At 33.5% G+C, this 25,641-nt stretch overlaps 1 protein-coding gene across 6 annotated transcripts; it reads right to left on the reverse strand.

Annotated features, from left to right (window-relative positions):
* Window positions 1-476: 476 nt before the first annotated feature.
* LOC110027229 (chromatin structure-remodeling complex protein BSH) lies at window positions 477-25,343 on the reverse strand. 6 transcript variants are annotated; one of them, XM_020728576.1, is made up of 13 exons: window positions 25,168-25,343; window positions 24,821-25,067; window positions 23,216-23,304; window positions 22,834-22,928; window positions 20,695-20,766; window positions 20,581-20,628; window positions 20,383-20,466; window positions 19,661-19,699; window positions 18,337-18,419; window positions 18,163-18,225; window positions 3,766-3,861; window positions 3,115-3,173; window positions 477-838 (listed from the first exon to the last, which is right to left on the reverse strand). In XM_020728576.1, exons 2-12 carry the CDS (start codon window positions 24,868-24,870, stop codon window positions 3,122-3,124), a joined length of 771 nt encoding a protein of 256 aa, XP_020584235.1. In that variant the 5' UTR covers window positions 24,871-25,067; window positions 25,168-25,343; the 3' UTR covers window positions 477-838; window positions 3,115-3,121. The 6 variants fall into 6 exon arrangements, with proteins under 6 accessions (XP_020584235.1, XP_020584251.1, XP_020584242.1 ...); XM_020728592.1 differs by having other exon boundaries at window positions 20,695-20,760; window positions 24,821-25,343; XM_020728583.1 differs by having other exon boundaries at window positions 3,766-3,855; window positions 24,821-25,343.
* Window positions 25,344-25,641: the final 298 nt, after the last annotated feature.

Consider the following 25,641-nt stretch of genomic DNA (forward strand, 5'->3'; position numbering starts at 1 on the left):
GACAATTCGCCTGGAGAGGATTCAAACCCCCTCTGAGGGAACTTACACTGACAAGCAGATGCTCTACCAACACGCCGAGGACGCGGCTTAGTAATACTACATTGACTTGTAAAGAAGAAAACTGTTAATTAGCGAGATCAATTCTGTGATGACAAATCGATTTGAATATTTTCGTAAATGGACAATCATAAGGTTTGATTGACTATTCTTGATGGAGCAATTCCCTTGTCTCTACACAACTGTATATATATTTATAACTAATTCGGAAGATTTACATACATAACACTCAATTCTTATGTATTTGCACATCTAACACATAAATTTCAAGTTTTACATATATGCCACCATATCCATCTATGCATAAGAAAGATGTAATCTCATTTTTTAATTGTCAAATACTGCTATTTTGATGTCGACCAAAGGTTTGACTGGTATAAATGTAAGAAATAAAAATTTAGACATTAGACATATGTAAATACATAGGAATTGGGTATTATATATGTAAATCTTTAATTATTCCATATCAATTCATCCTACAAGTAAACCCATACATTTCATGCAAAACAACACACAAGCTTTCAAAATAAGACAAATCATCATTCAAGCTTACATAAAATACAGAATTTGTTATCGGTTCCCATAGAGTTCTATGCTGTATGTATATATATAAGCTTGGTGAATGGAATCTGAACGAAGCAGCCTGATCGCCATGGGCTTCCCTTCAGCTCAGCCAGGTACAGTAATTCTCTTCTTCCTCCTCCTCCCAACAGCTTCCATAATCGTCTCAGCTAAAGCCATTCTGCACGTTGGAGAGTTTCTGACGGCCGGAAGCTTACCCCTAACAAAAGAGTCACATAATGGTAAATTTCTCTACTTATTCAGAATGGAATATAATTGTACCCTGAGATTCTATGCGAGCCAAGTAATAATGTGGGAATCTCCTGCCACTGGAACGGCCCCTAACTGCTACGCTGAGGTGCGGCCTAATGGACATCTAGCCGTTGTGGTTATGGATGCCAAAACCCCCGCTCCTGCGTGGGAAAGTTATTCTAATCGAATATGGGTTAAATACTCGGATGGTTATACTTTAGAAGTCTCGAAATATGGTTATGTTTTCCTGTATGATCTAAATGGCCATGGCGTTTGAACATCTGTTGACCCTCAGCCTGTCCAGATATCACAACATAATGGCACCGATGTGATCTCCAGCAACGATAAGAAGAAGACGTGAGATCTGATCCTTGAGCACGCACGCACGTAGTGCAAGGAAGTATTATTCAGTGCAGACTAAGGAGAGAGTACTGGCTTACATATGTACAATTTAATGGCAGTTGTGATGCTTCTTATATAAGATATCCTTAATTGTGCTTGTTACTTTATTCTACATAGAATTAATTTCTTAATGAATGTTCCGAATCATAAATCTTAAAGTTTACTCATAAAAGTAATTTTATTTATATCTTTTAGGTGTCTCTTTGTAATTCTATGACAATATTTTATTGTATTTTTTTATCTTAACTCCTAATCTTAAAATCCATAAATAATAATCGAAGTTGAGTACTTAAAATTTCACTTGGAATGACCTTACAATCTTTACATTCCCAGCGATCTATTTTCCTTATAAGAAAATAATTCATTTGTATTTTATTAGATACATTTTTATAAGTAAAAACATAATCATCTTTTTTCTTAATAAAGTATTAGCAATAAGAAGATTATGTACCAAAACAAAATCTAATATGATTCTACATTTTTTATTAATCACTTCAAAAACGTAATCACCATTAATATTTTAAAAATTTTCTACCACTCTACCAACGTGTCCATTTGAATCTCATCCAATAAAAATTCTTTCTATAAGAGGTATCATTTGTATAAACTCTTTTAGATCATTCTGAAATTTTTCTTTTGAACTTATATCTAAACCTACGTGAGGAACATAAGCATGTACAACATTAAAAATCTCAGTATCAACAACAATCTTTAGGGTTATAATTTCATCTCCATTTATATTAATTTTACAACATTATCTTTCAAACTCTTATCTATAATTACACTTATACCATTTCTAAGGTGACTTTTGCCTACATACCAAAGTCTAAACCTAAACTATCAATCTCCTCAGTCTTTTCTCTGACCCATTTATTTACTTGAATACATGAGCTATTTATCTTTCTATGAACCATAATATCTACTGATTCAATTAATTTTCCTTTGAAAGTACCTATATTTTACGATTCTATCCTAATATTAGTTTATTGATTTTTTTTTATCTGCATCCGTCTGTAATGTGAAAACACTTGTTTATTTGACACTACATCCGGGCATCAGTGTAGCGGTCTTTGCACACTATTCACTATACTAAAGCCATTTGGCGTGTCACTTTTAGGAGGCGCCCTAGCACTTACACAAGGATTTAAAAGATTTATGTCATAATTTTTGGATAAAAAATTTATGATTCTCGTTGACTACCTAACGCAACCCTCCACTTTTCACCATCATAAAATTAAATATGTTTGTCATGACTCTATTTGGATCATGACAAAAACAATTGCATTTTTGTGGAACACAATATTAATAAAATCAAATGAAAACTCAGCATCATTAGCAAGAAGATAAATTAACAGTTTTGATGTTTTCATTACTGTTACGTTTGTCAGATCCAAGAGCAAATGGACCATCAAATTGCTACAAGACTTGGCGAGACCTTAATAATCGAATAAAAGTTATGCGGAAAATAAAATAGTGCATTAAAATAGTGGATGTTGGGCTCCACCCAATAAGCCACACTTGAAATTTACATAGATTTCATCATGTTTTAGCTCTCAAATCATAATATTTATGATTTATGATATTTTGAGCATGCTTTTAGTGCTGAAATAAAACAGTTGTTTGGGGACCAATTCAGATAAGAAATCTCAAAACTATGGAAATTATCAAACCTATATATATATATCATATTATGTGAGGAAAAAAAAATGAAGAAAAAGAAATAAAAAAACAAATTTGATAATAATATATGGATTCTAGCATATAAATAAATACAAATGAAAATTGATTTGATTTGATTTAATGCGATTTGCAGCATTGGAACAGTTGATAATGATAACTCACTTCCTTCTCAAATTCGTTCTTGAAAGTTGTCTTCCTTTTCATCCAGCTTTTTCTTCAAACTGCATATTTAGCCACATCCAGAAATTGCAACTTAACATGAACCATAACAGACTTCATTAAGAGTATCTATTGAGAACTTAAAACAGTATAGATTGATTGAGAACTTCACAAAATCAGTCATTGTCAAATAGTAGCTGCTTGCCAAGCAGAAGAAATTCTTATAGAAATCCCTAGAAGGAACACACCCCCAATCACCACAGAAATCAATTTGGGATCAATAAAACCAGGGGTTGATTGATCCTCTACACAATTCTTTATGAATTTCGTAAATCCCACTGATTTGAGGAAATTATTTTTTCAAAGTCATGAGTTCAAGCCACAAGCTTTACAATTTCTCTCACTATTCCCCAAAAGAAAATTGTTGAAGTGAAACCTTAATAATTGTGTATTCATTACATAGGAATTTCTAATGGAAGCACTTAGCAAGAATTTTGTTCCAAGAGTTTTAAATTGGCTCAAACTTCTTAATAATAGATGACAAAAAATAAATTATATCTCTAAATTGTGATGAAAAATAGCAGAAGATTAGCTGCATCTAGATCACAATGAAATGTCTTTGAAAACATTGGTTAATAGAAAGGAATTACTCACCGTGCATTTCGTTCTTCCCTTGCATCAAGAGCCTCAACTTCCTCGTTCGATAGGATGTCCACAATGGGTTCATAAAGGTACCAGTCCTTCCTTTTCCTTGAGGAAATAAACAAAATTATCTAGGAGTTTAGCCTTTTCTTAAAATATTCAGAAGAGACATGCATGCATGGCATGGTTGCTAGCGCTTCCCATTCTTGTGGTTATGATGGTTGAAATGCTTAGTGGCCCTATTTTAACATATTTAGTAAGATTCAAATCATCCTAGCCAACTTGAATTTGTGCATTGTTGTCTGAATTGATTATATTTAACTGCAATTAGAATAAATAAGAGGAACAAAACATCATCAAAATCCATCACTTTAACGACTTAATGATGTTTCTACTGAAGTTTTAAATGCCGTGTTCACGTGTTGGCTTATTCAACTGTAAAGGAACTCCTCTATCTCTTGGAATTAATTCAACTTTAAATTAATATTGATCATATATCAACTTTATTTACTAGCATAGACTATTAGAAGTTTAGAAATAGTTAATCCGAGGCATATAATTCACAACTTTTAAATTGAATATGACTTTAATAATCAGTTTCAATAATATGAATGCAAGTAAGATTAGTTCATTTAAATGTGATACAAGTGTAAACACCTAATTCTAGGGCAATTCATCTACCTGCACTAACATGAGACCAAATTTTTCCCGATTTCATATTTTTACCCCTTATTCTATTCCATCTATTTATTATATGTTATAAAGTTATTTGGTGAAATTAACTTTGGTCAAAAAGTAACATATCAAAGACATAATTTATGAAATTTAATAGGTTTAATACGTTCCAAAATTTCTTGGTTAACTTTTGAATTACTTCAATGATTTTTTTTATTATTTTGATTATAGTTCTAGCATTACTTGTTTACATTTAAAGACAGTGACTGTATTATAAAGTTATTTGATGCAATTGACTTAGGTCAATTTGTTAATAGGTTTTACACGTTCCAAATTTCTTGCTATACTTTTGAATTAATTCAATCATTTTTTTTATCATTTTGATTCTAGTTCTAGAATTACCGCTTTATATTTAAAGGAAGTGATTGTATTTATTTGGTGGCCAATGACAAATGAATCCTAAATTTCATATGTATTTTTACTACACATAATTTACTTATATTTATTAAAACTAAATGAAAATATGACACTAAATAGGACGCAATGGAGAAAAAGGATTCATGTAGCCGACCCCATGTAGTGGGATTAAGGCTTTGTTGTTGTTGTATAATTTACTTGTATTATGAGACTTTAACTCCAGTCGTGCTGCATTAAATTAATATCAAAGCTTGTGATTGAAGTGTCTTATCAATTAATTGGGTCAATTTAAAAAAATGATAGATACAATTTAGATAAGATGAGATAAATTATGGCTTTAGTAAATATCAATGCAACTATCAGAAGGTTTTAAATTATATTCATCCATTCAAGTTAAGTATGATGTTAAGAAAATTTTGAGATGGAATACTTATTTAAGTATTATAATTTATTGTATTCAGTAAAAGAAAAAGCTACAAAAATAAAATTAGCGAGACCAGCTTAATTATTTTGGCAAAATACTTTGGAAAAAAAATAATAAAATCAACATGAACTTGCAAGATACATATATTAAAAAGAGATATTATTATCATTCGGTGAATAATAGGATAAATTACATGATAAATTTCAAAGTTGTAAACAATAAGATTCTAATAAATATTATGTGAGGTTTATACATATTAGAACTCACTTGATATAACTTTAGATTACTTTGTTAACGCTGCTTGCAAAATTAGTCGTCTTGTGAATGACTTAAGCCATAATTTACCAAAAATACTATATGTGGCTTTATCTAAATCTCTAGGTTTAAGACATGCTGTAAGCCTTCCATTTGGATATTGCATTCGATGTTTTCAAAGTGTTAGGTACAATGCAATGCGCAGTTCTTTTTCCTTTAATGCATAAAACCAAGCGATGCTTTAACTAATTAACGATTCATGAATTATATATCATACAATCATATAATGCAATACAACAATTATTACATTGATAAACTTAAACCACTTTTGATAATTTTCTTTCAGTCAATCAAATGTTAAGCGAATAATAGTAATTTTTGGCTATTTGGAAGCCAAAGGGAAAAGAATCAAATATATAAATGATATAAAAAATAAAATGATGAAATAAAAACTAAGAATACAGTTATGAGATTGAGTGTCCGGTTAGAAACTGACAGATAGAGGTTGAAACGAGCATATGAAGATGAGGGAATGAGAAGCATACTGTAGAAAAAATTCATGTGCAAAAAGCTACTAGCATCTAGCACCGACAATAAAAACTAGTGAAAAATGTCTGAAAACACATGGGCATGGGGGCATGACAAAAAAAAACCAATAAGAAATGACCAACTCAAGTCAGAAAGTGGAAAACTAACAGATAAAAACTTAATCATTAGAGAAACAGTGAGGAAAAGTAAATAATGATACCTAATCATTATCATAGATGTTGAATCAAATCATGAAATATGAGATAAAATTTTGCTCTAAACAAAGGTTAAGTACACATCATTACAGCGCGACGTGCAAAGTGGTGTAACGTATGCATTGTTGCAAGCTTGCACTTCACAAAAGCGATGTGCAAGCTTAGTGCATTCCTTCACCTTACTCCTAAAGTACACTTTGAAGCGTTCTTTTAACAATATATGTTACACCTCTGCCAAAAACAAAGGAAAACAAAATAACATCTCATATGAAGACTATTGCAGATTATTGAGTCCAGTTTTTGACATCCACTTCAAACCCATTAGATCTTAGTGAACACTCAAAAATCTTGGTCAAACATACCCGATTCAATTTGTTAAACCAAGCACTAATTTTCACCCAAAGCTAAATTACTCCAAGTTAATGGCTTGAGTGACTAAAGACAAATGGTTGTATCTCTTCTGAAGCCTCCATAGCAAGGCATGACATTCTAGGTGGCCTTATGCTATCTATACGCCTAAAATTGTGAGGATGAGGGAGGAAAAGGGAAGTGAAAACAAATCCACTTAGAGCAACTCCTGGCTCTAGGGAGAACTAAAAACAATTCTACTCGAGGTTTTAATCTTCTCAATCGCACAAAGGTCCAAGAGATTTGCTGTAGAGGCATAAGGTGGAGTTAGTTTGATCCTGGAGACAGCCCCCTAAGCTTAGTAAGCCTCCCTTCCTTCCAAGGTAGAAAATTCTTATGCCCAACTGGGTCCGATTGATGATCATCAACCACACCACCCATGTCACTGTTAACTAAGCCCAAAATCCTTTTAATCAAACATGGGGCAGTGGAGTAAGAAGGTGAAACAATGTTTGTCAAAATATGATTACATGATTTGACAATCTTAGATCAACCTAATGACGTTTTGTCCTCCCTTCACCACACCAAGATCCAAAAAACAGCCTACAGTCCCATGCTCTACCAACAGCCAATCACAGCATATCATGTGCATGGGACTTGCTTGCATGGACCAATAAAATTTTAGCAGTTTGATGTCAAGAAACAGAACTTCACTTCAAAAAAAAAAAAAAAAAAAAAAAAAAAAAAAAACCTAGAAAAATGTGAAATACATTGTATTATCTTTTATAGAACTTAACTCTATCTTATAAAGTTAGAAAATATGTAATTTTGATAAATGAACATTTCCTATAATTTTAAATAAGTTTCCTTCAAGTATTTAATATTACATTTGATACTTCATGATTATGATAATTTTATATTAATGATTAGATAAATTAGGTTACCTGTTAAAAAAAATATAGTTAGTGTTTTTAAAATTATTGCTTTTAAGATGAAATTACCTTTTTAAATGTTTAATGTTAATGCTTGATTTAATATTTAACAACTAAGAAGTTGATTTAATTAAAGTTTGTCTTGTGTAATAATTAGTTTATTAATTGTTTTCACATGCATCCAATGCATTTCAAAAATATGTATAAGGAAAATATAAATAAAAATGGAATTTAAATAAAATATCTTCAAATTGTGACTAACAATGAAATTGAGTTCTAACATTACATAAATTATAAAAAGATACATTTGAATGCAATTTTTCTTACCACCAATTGTTATTGCATTCAAAAATACATATTATTAAAAGGGATAGAAAAAGTAATTGTATGATTAATAGCTGTTCAATTTAATATTGAAAAGATGATTCATAATCTTAAAGTATATGGTTTTAAAATATCACATATATAAATATTATTTGCATTTGATTTACTTTGATATTAAAAAGGAAGAAATTCATTATTAAATGGACAATATGCTTTATATTATGTGTGCAATTTTTGCATTTTTGTTTCAATTGACCCTTTGTATATAAAAAAATGTATACAATGTAGATTCCTTTGCATTAAGAAAAGTCTCCAAGTAATTTATTTACATAATAATATTAAATCATGGTAGTTAATTTGACACAAATGGCATATTTAATATTGTAGAAATTACTTGGAGAGAAAATTCGCTTCATCTTATTATTCACAAATAGGGTACATAAATATTGGGAAATCCCCCTCCTTATTTATAACTTTACCAAACATATCTCACCTAAATTAGGAAGAAAAATAATTCTGAATGAAAAATAGAAAGACAAAAAATAAGAAAAAAATAAACTAATTAAAGGTTTCCTAAGATATCCAAATCAACACCTCTATGATTTCGAAGTGGTTGTTGGGCCCATATGAGAGATGTAAATATGAAAAGAGCCAAATCTTCTCATATTTCCACACTACCCTCAAATTGGGTCATAGATGTTGTAGAGATCAAACTTGGTATTGAATTATTCAAGGTGTTAGAAGGAAGAGTTTTGGTAAAGACATAAGCAACTTTGTTCGTGTGACCGTATATAACTTAGTTGTATAATCCCACCATTGACCTTTTAGGGATGAGTGTCTATCAGCTTCAATATATTTGATTTTGACGTGATGCGCAAGATTCCTTGCAATATTGATGGTTGGTTGACTATCACAAAGCATATGTAATGGACTATTGGAAGTATATCCCAATTCACTTAATAATTTCTAAATCAATATTCTTTCACATATCCCCAAGGCAAGTGCCTTACACTCTAATTCTACACTACTTTGTCAAAACAACATTTTGTTTTTTACTTCTTTATGTAACAAGATTTGCTCATACATATAAGAATTAACCTGTGGTGGACCTTCTGCCACTAAATTCTCCAGCGCAACTAGCATCAGTGTAAACTTTCACTTCTCTATTCCTGATTTTCTCAAAAATCAATCCATAACCATGAGTCTTCTTGAGAAACCTCAAAATTCTGCATACCATCTACAAATACTCTTAATTTGAGTTATTCATATATTTGCTCACAATGCTGACAAAATAGGCAATATTTGGCCTAATATGTATCAGATAAATGAGTTTTCTACTAATCTTTGATATATTGCCTTATCCACAGTTATGTTTTCTTCTGCTCTGTTAGACTTATTATTGAGTTCCATCGAAGTATCAACAGGTTTGCATCCAATCATCCATGTTTCCTTCCTTTAGCAGATTTAGGATATATTTTCTCTGTGATATAAGAATCCCTTTTTTGGACCTTATATCTCCATACCTAAAAAATATCTCATGTTTCCTAGATCACTCTCACCAACACTTTTCTTCTTGAAGCTCGGCTCTTATATAATCTCTCTAAACTTATTCATAACAAACCACTTTTTTAGAAAAATATTTTTCTCAACTAAAATGTCCAAGCAAAATTCTACGGCCTTCATCAATCTATCTCGTAAAACCTTCATTTGTTCAACTGACTTCGACAACGATTCCATGAACTCCTCGGTAGTCTTCATAGTCGTCATCCTCTCCAGAGCTCGTTTCAATTCATCCTCAAGCTCAGAGCACTTGGCTGTCAACTCTAAACATTACCTTGTAGACTCACAATCCTCTATCAAATGAATTTTCGCCAAGTCGCACATGGTCTTTATAGTCGAGTTTTTATTTTTCTCTTCAGAATGCTTGGCGAGAACCCTCTTCTGCTCATCAGAAATAACCCGAGCAGCTTCAACCTTCTTTGCATTGTTAACTTCTACTGCTAAGGTGCTAATTTTCTTACCTTTGTCAGTGAGATCTCCAACCGCTTGTCTGAGAGATCACAAAATAGAGTAAAATAACTATCATATTGCCGCATGATTTTACATGGCACCAAAGGGCTAGAGTTTTTAGGGTTGCTCCCTAATCATCCTGCTCAACAATGTTGAGTGAATTGCTAGCCCAAACTGATACGTAAGGGAAATTACATCCTTTGTATCTTTGAACCAATCCATGGATAGTTTGACCCAATCGATCGACTTATCCTCGATTGGGACTAGAATACCTTCATTCTTATTAGTAGAACCCCTATTGGTCGGGCTCTTCTTAGCTAGGCGCTTTCAGGTGGAACAACCTATCTTTTGAGGAAGTACAACAACCTCAATAGGAGCTTCAATGATCACCATGCCTTTTTCTTAGGAGCGAATGACTGTTTTCACCACTCAATAGCCTCCTGACCATTTGGACTCTTAGTGTGGTCACTTCTTGGTTTGCCACTCCTTCAACGTGATACTTCTCTCCGCTCACTCCTCTCCAACCTCTTCCACAAGTGTCGGCTCAACAACTTCCTAACTTGGCTTAGCGCTTCTTCGATAACCTTCTCAGCCTTCCCCCAACGTGAATTAAGTAGCTTCGCCTTAGTGGACACCTAATAAACACAACTTTCTTGGGATTATTATAAATTCATAGGTACCTCCCTTTTCAAGAATTACCTTTATAGGAGAAATAAAGACGAGAGAAGGAAAAAAACTTGAAGTAGAGACCTCTTGACCTCCCAATTCAACACCCTCCTTCAAAAAATGCCAAAAAAAAGTTAGAAAATTTTACATAAATGATAAACTAAGGTGGTGTTTGGCTGCGTCTCAAATTTACGTTAAATAAGATTTAGTAAATTCAGATTTATCAAATCCATCTTTAACGGAAAAAACTCCTGAGCCACGGAAAAATAAATCCTGTAAATCGGCCTGCGAATCAAATTTAATTAACATAAAAAAAAACAACCAGAATGATAGAATATTCAATTTACCGGAGCGCGTGATTTAAATTTCACATATTTTATGTTTGGTTGGATTTACATTAAATTCATGGCTAAATCTTGTTAAATTCATGCTACGAAATACCCCTAAAGAGAGTAGCTTTAACTTGACCCAAGATTCACCCAAATATTGGAACCTTATCGCTCTCCTCGGTGGACAATGAAGAAGTTTCACCCCTCAGGGGGGGTGATTATGGTGCAGAATTGTGAAGGCAGGGAAAGAAATCATAAAAGGTAAAAGAAAATTCCTAGAGAACTCACCCCTATATTTGAAGCGAGCATTGAAAACGAACAACTTAAGAGTTAGGCTCATTCTCACAAAGATGTGTTCCAAGAAAGGCTTCACTTGTAACTTGGCTATTGAAAGGGTCATAACTCGTAACTCGTGATCCGTAATCCCCTTCTTTCCTTCTAAAGTGTGCTCAAGCATATGATTGAGCCAAGAAAGCAATTAAGGTCGAGTTCTTAACACTCATCCTGTTGAACAAAAAAGATAGCAATATTCATTTTCTAGTCATTTGCTTTGTTCTTCAGACCAGTGAACTTAATCCACATCCCCAAGAATTGGACAAGCCAATAATTATATGCCTTGATCATGAACAGATAGTGAAATAATCCAATCAACCAAGGGATGCGGGTGTTCTCATGTAGATAATTAAGACAATTATAACTTAAAGGAGTTTGGCATCACTAACGTCGGGATGATACCATAATAAATGAAAATATCAACCAATTCTTGACAGAGAAAAAGGCGCAAACCAAGCCTAAACTAATCAAAATAAAAAAATTGTTTATCCTCATCAATGGTATCCAAAATTTTCCTTTCTTTGCCATCCAAAGCCAGTAATATTGTTGGATCAAATAAAAATTTGCGTTGTGCTTCGGCCACCTCCTTCCTTGAACACTTTGGGGCGGGCAAATAACATGAGCTCCATAAATGTTTTGATTCTAGCCAGAAGTGTGACACCCATCGTTGATGTTTGATTGGAAAGAAGTGAGGAGTGAATTATTAAACCCTAGAACACTCTTCAGAAGGAAAATTTTGGGAACCCATCAAGAGCCTTGATATTCAAGGAGAAACAATTATTATGAGGGTAAAAGCATAAAATAATCTTATTTTGAAAAGCATGCCAATAGGCATCTTTTGCCATTAAAACCATTAAATCAATGACAAAATCATGAAATGAAGCATGGTTATGAGGGTTTAGCCTTATCTACCACAATGGATAAATTGACAACCTTCAAGCCCAAAGAGAACGTCCCAGCCCAAAGAGAACGTTCCAGTGACTAAATATCCAAAAATCCTTAGCCATATTTATAAAGAGAGTTAGCCAAACTGCTGATATGATGTGACCATTTTGCATGATCAATGGCTATGCACCTCAACCTAGGGGACCTGACAAAGCAATTAGCCTGTGCTATAGAGCAATTTTAGTTAACTATGATGATACAGTTAATTCGCCAAAGAGGTACGTCCAACTGCGTGAGAATGGAAAACTCAATATTAAATTCTCAAGTCAGGTTGACATATCTCCCCTACTCGCCAAACCATAGGCTGGGCTAATAGGGCATTATCAATAAGATAATTGTTATGATCCGATGTCAAATCGATACGCTTTTCTACAGAAGTTAAGCCAAACACAATGTTTCTTCAATAATCCAAACAACTCAATAAGAATACAAAAGATAAACACCTACAATTCGAGAGGTAGGCAATCTCTCCCAATTCTTAGGTAGGAAATCTCTCAAACCTTAAACCTAAGACTCACAACCTAGTCTCATGCATAAAACTAACCCAAAGATAACAAGTTTATTTATACCCAACAACAATAATAATTAAGGACCAAATTGCCCTTAGGCGTACAAAAGACAAATTTACCTAGGTTAGGCGCAAACCTAACAATACTTCAACCCCAAAAGACACATTGTCCTCAAGGTGGAATAAAGTGAAAGCGTTCCCCCTCCCCAACAGTTAGTGTCTATTTCTTCACTATTTGTCTCCTCGTCATGCACTATGAAAACTTGTAATTTTCGATCCTTGCAATGGTTTCCTGAGGTAAACTTCTCATCGCACCGAAAATATAACTCCTTGGCTCGCTTCACCCGAATTTCTATCTCTGTAAGGCGCTTGAGTGTTTCTCCCGATAGTGGTCCATTATTTGTGTCCCGCGCAGCCTCCCTCTGGACTTCCACTATTTGAGCTTTTGGTATCATCGTGGTTGTAGCAGTTCATTGCAGAGAGTTCCATATGTGTGGCTCTTGCTGGCTTTCTTCATCTTATTCTTGTCCTCTACCGTCATAACTAGCTCCATCATCTCTCTCAATCCCAACAATATCAATAGTTTGAGTGATGCTCGTATGTTGGGCTTTAGGCCCTTCATGAAATTTCCCTCAAATCCAGCTTCAGAAATCCCCCTGAACCGTCCAAGCAATAGCTCAAATTTTTCCATGTATTTCATGACAGTCCCCTCCTGAGTCAAGACGTAGAATTACTTATGTAGATCTCCTCCCGAATTGCTCGTAAACGTTCCAACAAACAATCCTTGAATTCCTCCCATGAATGGATCACGTACCAAACCTCCCTCCACTGAAACCAAACTAGAGCTTTCCCATCCAAACAAAACCACGCCACCATGAGTTTCTCCTCCCCACTAGTTCATTCACCGCTAAGTATCGCTCTGCCCAATACACCAACCCATTTGCATTTTCCTCTCAAAGTATCGGCACCTTCAACTTCCTAAATCTAACCCTTCCACCCTAAGTTCCTCTTCAACCGTTGCTTTCCCTTATGTGTCAAGGGTAAAGCTCCCTCCTTCGATCGTAGCCAAATCCCCTTCACGCTTCTCTCCTTTCTTCTTTGTGCCTCTCCATATTACTTGAATAATCTCCTCTCCATTTTTATTTTTGCCCAACATTCTCCATCAGAAATCTCTGCCACAATACTCAATGTTTGGGCATATTATTACTTATAAGAATGGATCTAATAGAACACAAATTAATTATTTTCTTATGAGAAAAAAAATCGTCGAGAATGCATAGATTGTAAGCTCATTCCAAATGAAAATTTAAGTACTCAACATCGATTATTAGTTCTAGATTTAAAAATGAAGAGTTGTAATACCAGAAAACATTGTTATAGAATTAAATGGAACACATAAAATTATTTTTATAAGTAAAATTCAGGATTTCAAGATTTGGGATATTCAATAAGAAGTGAACTCTATGTGGGATAAAATAATAAGTACAATTAAACAAGTAGCAAAAGATATATTTAGAAAATCAAATAAATAAAAATAAATAAAAATAGTTTGTGGTAGAATACTAATGTGCAAGAAAAGATAAAGTATAAGAAGTTATAAAAATTGGTTTAAATGTAAAAACTTAGAAAACTTGGAAAAATATAAGATGACCCAAAGGAAGTCTAAAAGAACAATTTGTGACACTAAAACTTACGCTTTTAATGATTTTTATAATAGATTAGATACTAAAGATAGTGAAAATATATATATAAACTAGCCAGACAGAGAGAAAAGAAAGTAAAAATTCAATTCAACTAAACTGTATTAATGATGAAAATCAAAAAAATGTTTTTCTTAGAGGAAGATATTAAACATAGGTGGGTGTGCTATTTTGATAAATTTTTTAATAAAATTTCTAAAAAATACGATCGACTTTAGTAATCTTAATATTGTTAATAATAATAAAATATTTTATTTTTACCATCGCATTAGTAAAAATGAAGTTAAAGAGGCTTTAAAGAAAACAATGGGTGGAAAATTAATAGAACCTAATGGCATCCCAATTGCGTTATGAAAATATTTACGAGATTTGGAAGTTTCTTGGCTTACTAAATTCTTTAATATCTTTTTAAAAACTAAAAAGATGTCTGAGCAGTAGAGGAAGAGTATTTTGATCCCCATTTTAACGAATAGAGGGGACGCACAAGAGTGTGTATATTATAGAGGAATTAAGTTGATTCATCATACTTTAAAATTATGGGAGAGAGTAATTGAACATAGAGTAAAACGTGGTACAATGATTTCTCATAATTAGTTTGGATTTATGCAGGGTAGATCTACTATGGAAGCTATACATTTATTGAGAGGTTTGATGGAGAAGTATAAAGAGAATAAGGAGGATCAACATATGATTTTTCTTGTTTTAGAAAAATCATATGATAAGGTTTCAAGAGAAATCATTTGAAAAGTTCTAGAGAAGAAAGGTGTTGATATGACTTATATTCAAATCATTCAAGATATGTATACTAGAGTTGTTACTTGTGTTTGAACAGAAGGAGGATTGATCAAGTATTTTCCTAGTTTAGTTGGATTACATCAGGGATCGACCTTAAGCCCATATCATTTTACTTTAGTTATGGATGCTCTTATTGGACATTTAAGAGTGCATGTACCTTGGTGTATGTTTTTTGCTGATGATATTCTTTTTTTTTTATAAGACTAAAGAAAAGAGTAAAGGAAGATTTTGAATATATGGAGGCCTACATTGAGTCTAAAGGCCTTTGTTTGAGTAGATCTAAAATTAAGTACATGGTATGCTATTTTAGTGGTAGTGGCTCTAGTAGCAAAGTTGTAGCTCTAGATGGGATGTTATTAGTAGAATTCAAACTGGATGGTTAAATTGGAGGAATGCATCGAGCCTATTGTGGGATAGAAAAGTACCACTTAGTAGGAAAAAGGCTTGTTGTTGTTGTTGCTTCTCCAACAGAAATCTCTAGTCCATACCTAATTGGAGCCCTGGGAGGAGGTTCTTAATGGTGGATGCTTTCCTCCTCATATTCCTCTCATCTGATCTTATTCCCTTCTGATTTAGCCAATGAATCTCTGGTCAATCCTTGGAACCGTCGGCGGGGTACCTCAACATCTCTTCCAAGCTCCCGAATCAAGTGTTAATGGTAGAAAATCTTTCCTCTATCTCGGATTTAAGTTGCCCCACTTCTTTTTCTTTTCCAAATCGTTCATTTTCTCCGCGCCATTACTTCCTGTCACTAGGGCACACTTGATCCTGAATCTAGTAGCTGACTAGTAGGATCACAATTAGGACACGCCCTATCCCGTTGCAACCTTCCCAGCTAGTTATGATCGAGTATGTTTGGCATGGTTCGGTGCGAGGGAGATGAATGTAAGTCACAATCCCCTTTATTTCCCAGATAACTCGAAGTGCTCTAGTATTGCGAGGCTTCGGTCACGGAAGCAAGCTCTAAGTGTGGTTGTATCGCAGTGTTTGGTCACAAAGGTGACAGAACAAGCCGGAAAATGGAGTTTTGGGTATTTGTACGCCGCTCACCAGTCTCTGCCTTCCCTGCTAGCCCTAATCGCGATCATATCGCATAGACGATGCGACTGCATAGCAGTTTTCGGTCATGAAGGCAGCATGACACCAACCGAAAGATGAAGTTTCGATTCTCTATATGTTGCTTCCCAGTCTGTGCCTTTCAAGCTAGCTTTGATAGTGACCATATCGTAGACGACACGATTGTATCGCGCAACATAAGTAAGAGGAAAATGGGAGTTTCGGCTCGATAAGCCACTATTCTTCCCCGTCAGCTCCAATCACAGCAAATTCGCGAGGTGAAGTCATTGAATCGTCTGTATGTCGCAATCCTTCCCCCACATAGCAATCCATGCCCGATAAATATCGTAACAATCCTGCTCTACTGCTATATCATATTGCCATCCTTGCAAGCTATAATTGAGATTGTATGATAATCAAGACAGTATGAAGATCTCCCAGAAATCTTGCTTTGATACCAATTTGTTCAGATCCGACATCAAAATCGACACACTTTTCCACATAAATTAAGACAAACATAATATTTTTTCAATGATCCAAACAACTCAACAATAATACAAAAGATAAGCACTTACAATTCGAGAGGGAGACGATCTCTCACAATTCTTATAATTCGAGAGGTAGGCTCCTAGACCCTAAACCTAAAACTCACAATCTAATCTCATGCATAAACCTAGCCATAGACATAACAAGCCTATTTATACCCAAAAATAATAATAATAAAAGAATAAATTGCCCTTACATGTACAAAAGATAAATTTTCCCTTAGGCCAATGTATAATCTGCCAAAGGAGAAGAATTAATAAGGAACAATAATCAATACAAGCCAGAAGATAATAAAAATAAAACCGATATCTCTAAGGATCTTTGTGTCACAATTATATTACTCATAGTATTCGTGATGTATGAGGTAACAAATCTAAAAATAAAGCAAGTCATTATAGTAAAGAAGATCAATTCCTAAATATTGTCAAGATTGATCTTCTAGTAAATCTTTCTCTATTCGCCGGCTCATATTCTTTTTTCCGGCTCCTTCATTCCGTATGCAAGTCCATGAATGAATCAAGATCTAATAATATGGCACTAAAGAACCTAATGGAATAGATGGGCTGCCCGAAAACTATCTATCCATCAAAAAAGGTGGTAGAAAGGAACTGACAGTTTGGCAAGTAAAAGAAACTCCAATTCAAGGAAAGACTTTATGTAAGATGGACAGAGAACCTAAAAAAGTAGACATGAGCCCTCCATAGAGACTGAGTTCAAGGCGAAAATTGAGCTAATAGAGAAACCAACTCAACAAAACATAATGAAAAAATAGAGGCGAGGTGGTGTAAAAATGAGGGGAAAGAAGTCACAAAAGGTGGAGACAACAGAAACCACAACAGAACTGCTTTCTTGGAAGTTGGTCCTAAAAATTTTGCTATTGCCTATTAAACATTATACACATGGAAGCTGGTTGATTTATTACAATTATGCTTAGACTGCACCAAGACATTGACATGCTTTCTAATTTGCAAAAATGTTTCCCATATGTCAATGATTTACCAGTACTTTTATAAAACTTTTTAAATTCAGAATTAATTCCTGATCCGATTGAGCCACCAATCTACAACTTAGCAGTTGCTGCCAATCTCATTAACTATTAGCAATATGTCGTTACATTATTTTGCTAACAGGTTCACACTTTTTAAAATGTTATCATCTGTGTAAGAAATTAAAAAAAATGACCGTAATTCCAAATATTCAGCTCTTTAAAAAAATTTATATATTTATTGAACTTTTATCATAATTCTCTGTGACATAAAATAAACTTTTTTACAAATATTCACAATCACTATTTCCTTGATATTAAAAAAAGTTGTTTAACTAAAAAATTCTTGCCAAGGAAATAATAATTCAAAAATAATGATTAGGGTAGAGTAAATGACAACTGTTCAGAGTCGTCTTACCGAACAACACTCCCTTTGCTGCCAAATAACTTCGCCAGATCAAGAGAACTATTGCTCATTTTACTGCAAAAGAAATGATAATCATATTCATTTGATGAAAACAACAAAGAGCCATGAAAAAATTAATATACTCATATGCTCAAGAATTTTGGTCAATATAAGGAAATAGACTACCTATTTAAAAAACTTTCTGCTCCCCTTCTACCCTTTTTCCCTACTCTGCTTTCTCTTGCAGAAGCAACACCTTGAATGGCAATCTACAATTTAAACAAAATCATTAGAGGGGAGCCTATTCAATTACAAATAACTGAGCATACAAATGATAAACATAAATTAACAAATTTAATCAATGCTTCTGCATGTGCCGTATACAAGGCTATAGTCCAGCAACAAAAACATACCTCAGAGCACCAGGATGCATGAATTCCCGGACTTCTTTAGGGATATTTCAAATTTGATAAATAAGAAACAACAATCAAGAGCATATTTTTCACCAAAATTCATTTGCATAATCAAATGACAGTATAATACATGCATTTGACATGTAACAAAGCCAAACTTTTACGGTTAATATGGTTCATAAAGTGAATATATGACTTGTTTTTAAATTGTTTCAGTGCCATTGTAGGTAAACAACCAGTGCTACTTAGAATAATCAACATTCATTCAATCCTTCCCCTTTTACTTTGTCATTCTTAGCATCAATCAATCGCAGCTATCTAAATGAAGGCCAGATTGGCATGCAATTAGATGAACCAAACAATCACATGGATTAATGAGGTACCACTGCACTGAACACATCGCAAAGCAAACAGCCCCAAAACTAAATATGTAAGGGAGCCATAACACCATGTGAGCATAGAAACATCTTATATGAAGGAACTAATCAAAATCCCTGCAATGAAAAAGATAACAAATAAAATAATAATAACAACAATAATAATAATAATAATAATTTAAATTGGCAGTTATACTATAAGGGCCCGACTTGACAGTTAAAAGTGATTAAAAAATGAACAAACCAATTTAATATATATATATATAGACATATATTATATATGATGTGATAGTTAAATAATAATTAATTAAATTAAATAATTTTCAAATTGAATATGAATTTAAAAATATTAAAATCTATAATGTGATAGTTAAAAATTAATTAAAATAGTTATTCAAATTGCATTATTTTTTAAAGTTAATGATATAATGTGAAGGCAAATTTTAAATGTATATGGATTAGACTTTCTAAACTCACCTATATCTTATGCCAAAAATCACGTTTGGTTCAATATCACTTCTTTAGTACAAATAAAGATATCCTCTAAACACTTTAATTATCAAAAGGCAACAAAAAGACATATCCTGCATCTTACCTTATTTCAAGCATGCAGAAACAGAAATTCGTACAACAATAACCAAATAATTACATAACCAAACAAAACTGCTATTTCCTCAACATTCTTATCCCCCATAGAAGGATTAGGAAAATAAATCTAACCTCAAAAAGCTGCTCTCTTATACAAACAGCAATTGTTGGCTGCAAAATAATAAGATAATTAAAAATTACTGATTAGTTTAAATCAGTGATGAAGAAAGAGAAAAAAAAAGTTGCAAGGAAACTAATCATTCAGTATTAAATATGTCAAGTGTGTAATCTGTTTGTGCCAATTTGGATTAATATTTTCTATTAAATAATGATTAAGAAAAATATAAAAGAATATAAAATATGATATTCTCATTACTAATTGATATGTTCAAAGCAATAGAGGTAATTCAAGAAAAAATTCAAATGAAAATATTTATATTTATTTGCAGGTAAATTTTAACATAATTTCCCACTTTAAGAGGGATCTTCATCATTCAAAAATGCAAAATAGCTATTAACAAAAGGAAAGAGCATGCAATATGCATAAACATGAATAGAAAATTATTAATGCTCCAATACATTCTATCAAATCCACCACATCCCCTGTACCTCTTATTAATTTTTTAGTCCAAAACAAATGATAATATAAAATTATGTTTTACGAAAGATTTTAGTAACTTTGTTCTTCATCTTCAGATCATGTGTCTCCTGAACTCTATACAAGGCCTATAACTTGCCAGAGACAATAGCTAACTAACTGACCTAAATAAAAAAACAATAATGATTAGCATGTACAATTGTAAGTTATGCCTTAGTTAACCAGTTCAGCATTGAGAACATTAAGAGTTGCTTACTCCAACTTCGGGGTCTTCAACATTCAAATCTTTACATAAGGTAATTGCAAACTCCTCAGGATCACTTTCTAGATTGCTGATGTCCTGGAAGAAAATAAACCAACTAGCCTTTGAATAAACCTAAAAATGCTAAGATGAATTTGGCCAGAAAATGAAGCACTACAGAGAACAAACACAGAAAAGTGCAAAAAAGCTTACCCACAAGAACTGGTCTCTGATTACAGTATTATTTACACGTATGTCAAGCTGCAAAACCATTGCAACATTATACAGCCAAGCATGCTAAAATTCCAATCCATTCCAAAAACAAACCTTAAGAGGCACAATCTTCTCTTTTAAATGCATTTCTTGCCCTTCATATGACCTAAATTCAGCCAATTGTGACTGACCAAAAGAAGTCCATTAGCATAACAAACATGTGCATGTTATTCAGAGCTATATGATAATGGTCCAAAAGAATTAGGCTCTTACACAACAGTTGGCATGAAGGGACCTATAAAATTGTAAGACAGTACAGGACAACATAAATTAAAAAATTACTGCAACTCAAAATCTGTGAAACGCTAGGAATCATGCCATGACACTTAAATGGACTTGAATAAATGTCAAAAATGCCTTCTTAATATCCAATTATGGGCCCGTTTGGGGCAGCTTAAAACTACGGACCGCGTTTTGAAAACGTTGTCCTAGCGTTTGGATCGAATGTTTCAAGTGCGTACCTAAAAATTGTGTTTTAATTTTGTGAAAGACGCGGCCCACGGGATGTCCCCCACAGGCCGCGTTTTCGATTGCTTATTTCCTTCGGTGCCCCGCTGCTTCTTCTCCCTCGCTCGTCTATGCTCCCTCGCCTACAGCGAGAAAAGGCCAGGTGACAATTGCGATGGTTTGTAGGTTTTGGGCATGAGAGATAGTGGGGAAGATGGGGTTGAGGCAGTGTCAGCTGAGCATCCCTCCATCTTTTCTTGTTGTCTACTTTCATTTACCTCTATGTAGCACTATATCTGATGTTTGGTCCACCGCGAACTGTTTTGTTTGATCCGCATCTCTTTCATCACAAAGCGAAAAAGGGTCATCAAAATATCCCTTTCCAAGCATAAAAAAAAGGTTTGTTTTGTTTTGTTTTTTCTTTTTTTTTGCCGTTTTATTTTCCTTGTTGTGAAAATTTCTTCTCTTTGTTTTTCTTCCTAGATTGCTTTATTGTATCAGTTTATGTGTCTTTTCTGCTTAGAAACTGCATTTTTTGTAGTTTTGCATTTAGGGCTTTCAATGCTGGGCATTTTTTGAGCTTGTGTTGCATTGGGATTCCTTCGGTTGTTAAAGGATCCAACATTTTTCTAGAATCCTTGTCATGGTAGGCAAGCGCAGATGCTTCATCTTTGATTTCCTCCTGTTTAAAAATATGGATAGGACAATTCGAACAAATATTAACAAAGCAACACAACTGATGCCAATCATCGCCCATAACTTCAAATCAAGATAGGTCTTATGCTTTAATTTGGCATTTAGACCATCTTTGGATGACATTTTTTTTTTTCAATTTGCCTGCATTAATAAGAGAATTCAAATCAAAGCATACCAACAGCAGCATTTCATGAAATTTGCCTAACTGAAGAAAATCAAAATACTATAATATGAATTTGGATATCAACCAAAAAAGAAAAAATGTAACAATAATGATCTAAACAAGTTTGTCATTATTAGAAGGACATATGAGAGAATATATCTTAGCTTACAATGTAACGATTTTCTATAAAGTTAAGGGAAATGTACAAACCTAACACACAATTATTATGTGTTTACATTCATGATGGTTATATGCAAATATGAAAGTTTCCAGAATACAGGGGCAGAATGGTCAATTTTCCAGAATCAACTGTTTTCCATAAGCGTCAACCAAACAGCTAGACAGCTTATCCGGATCAGCTGCTCATCAGCAGATTATCAGGATAAGCTGCTTATCAGCAGAAGCTGGATAAGCTGCAACTGCCCCAAACAGACCCTATATTTCAATATGACTCGACTGCATTGAAAAGCAGCAGCAATGAGGAAAAAGAAAGGAAAAAAAGAAATAGATAGGCTTTGCTGGGTACAACTATGTTGATGTTGTAACAATTTGGCACAATAATGAACTAAAATCATTATTCTCTGATATTGAAATATTAGTCATTCAATAAGTCAAGCCGAATGCCCTTGAACCCATAAAACGGATTTTGTAAGCATATTTTTCATAGAAACCCGAAGCAGGTTTTTAATAAAGTTAAACAGGAGAAAAGTGGAACCAGAGGAAGTTTAGAATTAAAAAGCTATCGAATCATCCGCTAGACAATAAACATATCATGTACTACTAATGTATTTCATAGTTCATGTAGAGAAATCAAACAAAGCAAATAACTCATATTATCTAACAAACAGAATCATGGTAGTGACCTCGGGACAAGAGTAACCGCTTACATGTATTGATTGGGAAATCTGACTGATGAAAGCTGGAGGTAACTTCAGATCCTTGACAGTCCGTTTCGCAAAACTGATTACTTCAGAATCGGGATCTTCCAGCAAGGATAAAAAGTGAATTACTAGTTAGCTTAAACCAAGCAATTTTATGACCTAAAGCAAGAGTTAATACAGATATATTAAAAATAATACTTGAGAAAAATTCCAATCTCAATCTGGTCTCAAATCTTTGTGGAGAAAAATTCAGAATATAGGTATTGTAAAGACAGAAACTTCAATAGTAATTTTCCATGCTCTAATTGAACAGAAAATGTTACGTTGAAACAAAATTTACAAGATAACAGCGCAGTAATATCTTTCTTTAGTAAACGTTAAGGAGTACCAGACGGATTCCAAGTGAAGGAGTCTTTATAATGTTGCCCCTCATTTTCAATATCCAAACGAACGGGAATCAGGTTTTCAGCAGTAGGCCTGCAATTAATCATTGTAACTATTATCTCAATGCCTTATCAGCGTGTTATATTAAATCGGGCAATGAAAAATCACATCTAGAGGGGCAAAACCAGTTTTATCTTTTAGGGTGGAAGAAATCACCAAATCTTTACTTTATTTTAAATATTGGGAAATTGAGGGGGGCACAATTACTATCTTGCCTAAAGTACAAAAGAAAAAAATTAATAAATTTTACTACTTATATAAAAAATCTCTTATTTTCGGAAGAGTTTTAATATTTACATAGAGAAATCTCAAGTTTGAGGAACAACAATTGCCCACAGTAGAAATAACTCGATTCTGCCCCTGCCGATCTAGCTCGAGATTGGCTAAAAGCAATTCAATGCTATTTTGAGCTAAGCAAGGTCTAGTTTTTTTATTTTGATCTATGACAAAAACCTAATTGACTTTCAAAGGATTTTTACAACGACAAGTCTTTATCACACTAAGTGGGGTCGGTTATATGGATCCCTTTTCTCCGTTGCGACCTATTGAGTGTCATATTTTCATTTAATTCTAATATATTAATATCGTGTTTTATACAATATGCCAAAAAAATTTTTATGTCTACATGTGTCTTTCTCAACATAAGTCAAATCTAAAACATCTACTCTCCTAACCGGACAATCAGATGGTCGACGATTGATGTGACCAAACCATCTAAGACGACTCTCTTTAATCTTGTTCGCCATTGGAGTTACACCAATCCTATCACGGATATATTCATTTCACATATTGTCTTTAAGTGTCGAGCCACTCATCCACCTAAGCATTCTCATCTCAACAACACTTAACTTTGTTTTATGTTTCGCTTTTAAATACCAACATTTTGCGTCATAGAGCATGTCTCACCACCATCTTATAAAATTTTACTTTCAGTCTAAGCGGCACTTTTCTATAACACCAAGATTTTTACCTTTTAACGAAAATTTCTTAAAAAAACACATTCATACACATGTTCATGAATATATGTGTACATGAATTCATGCATGCATTTGGAGGGATTTTGATCCAAACATGAGTAAGATTTAATTTGATCTATGCATGGTTGTTTTGATTTTAGCCGGGAATGAATAGTTTGTTGGTTGGTTAATTTTAATTGAAGTTCGATGTCAGCCAAGAACCGATAAGTATTTTTAGAAACATCATGAGTTGCAAGTTGCGGGTCTTATCCAAAGCAATAAAAATGATGGCTATTCACGAATTACTATGGAAATCAAGGGATGAATGGATAAAAATTGCATAAAACAGCATGTCAAATATATCTTTAATTACGAATTCAACCCATAAGTTAGAGAACATAAAAGTTTACGGAAAAAAAACCAAGTGCTGAAATTTTGAATTGAAAATCTCGTTGTCAGTGGACAAAAGAAAGTAATTCAACCAAATAAAATAACAAAAAAAAGGGATTGGTGCAAACAAAGAGAGAGGAAGATTTAAGAATGGAGGGAGAGAGAAATTGATATTGGTGGTGAAGAGAAGTCAATGAACTCACATTCTGAACCTGATGGGCATTTTTGAAGAGCTTGGCAGGTGTAATTTCATAGCTTAGTCAGTTCAAAATCCGAGCTCGCGACGATTTTTACTCCCAAAATAATAAGCAATGGAGCTTGAACTTTCTGCCAGCAATTCCCTCAATTCCTATTGACAATTGGAGCTTGAACTTTATAAGGGCCGTTTGATGGCAGGATTTACGCGGGATTGAATCCAGTCAAAAGGTGGAAATGCCAGAATAACTCCTCCTACGTTTTTTTTTTTAAATCCCGCTTTACCTCCGGTTGGCGGTAAATTCTGGGTATACAGTATACACGAAAAAAATTCAGGCGAGGCTAGACGCGAAACCTCGTTCCCACGATCCAGCCAATACGTCAGCGTGCTCGCTTTACAGCTTCCTAGCTTATTTTTCGTCCAGGTTTTCGGATTGGCGCGGATGGGAGCCTTCGCCAGCGAGCTCCCGCCCGGCGAGACTTCCTGCTTCTTTTAGGTCGACGGTTCGAGGAAAGAGGAGATAGCTAGGGTTTCTGATTTTTTTTTTCAAAAATAATAATAATAATAATAAATAAATTTAATAATAAATTTATAATTATATTATACTGTATTAAATAAATAATATTACTCTGTTTTATTTTTCTCAGATAAAAATTCCTATAATCTTTAATAAATCATTAAATAAATATTATATGATACTAATTATAGCTAATTGAGTATAATTAAAAATTATAAAAATTATTTTAATTAAAACTATTAATTAGATATGGACGTGTTAATTTATTAAATAAAAATAAATCAGCAATTCAGCACTAAAATATATAAGCA

Source organism: Phalaenopsis equestris, unplaced genomic scaffold (genome assembly GCF_001263595.1).
Source record: "Phalaenopsis equestris unplaced genomic scaffold, ASM126359v1 Scaffold000002, whole genome shotgun sequence".
Lineage (NCBI taxonomy): Eukaryota > Viridiplantae > Streptophyta > Magnoliopsida > Asparagales > Orchidaceae > Phalaenopsis > Phalaenopsis equestris.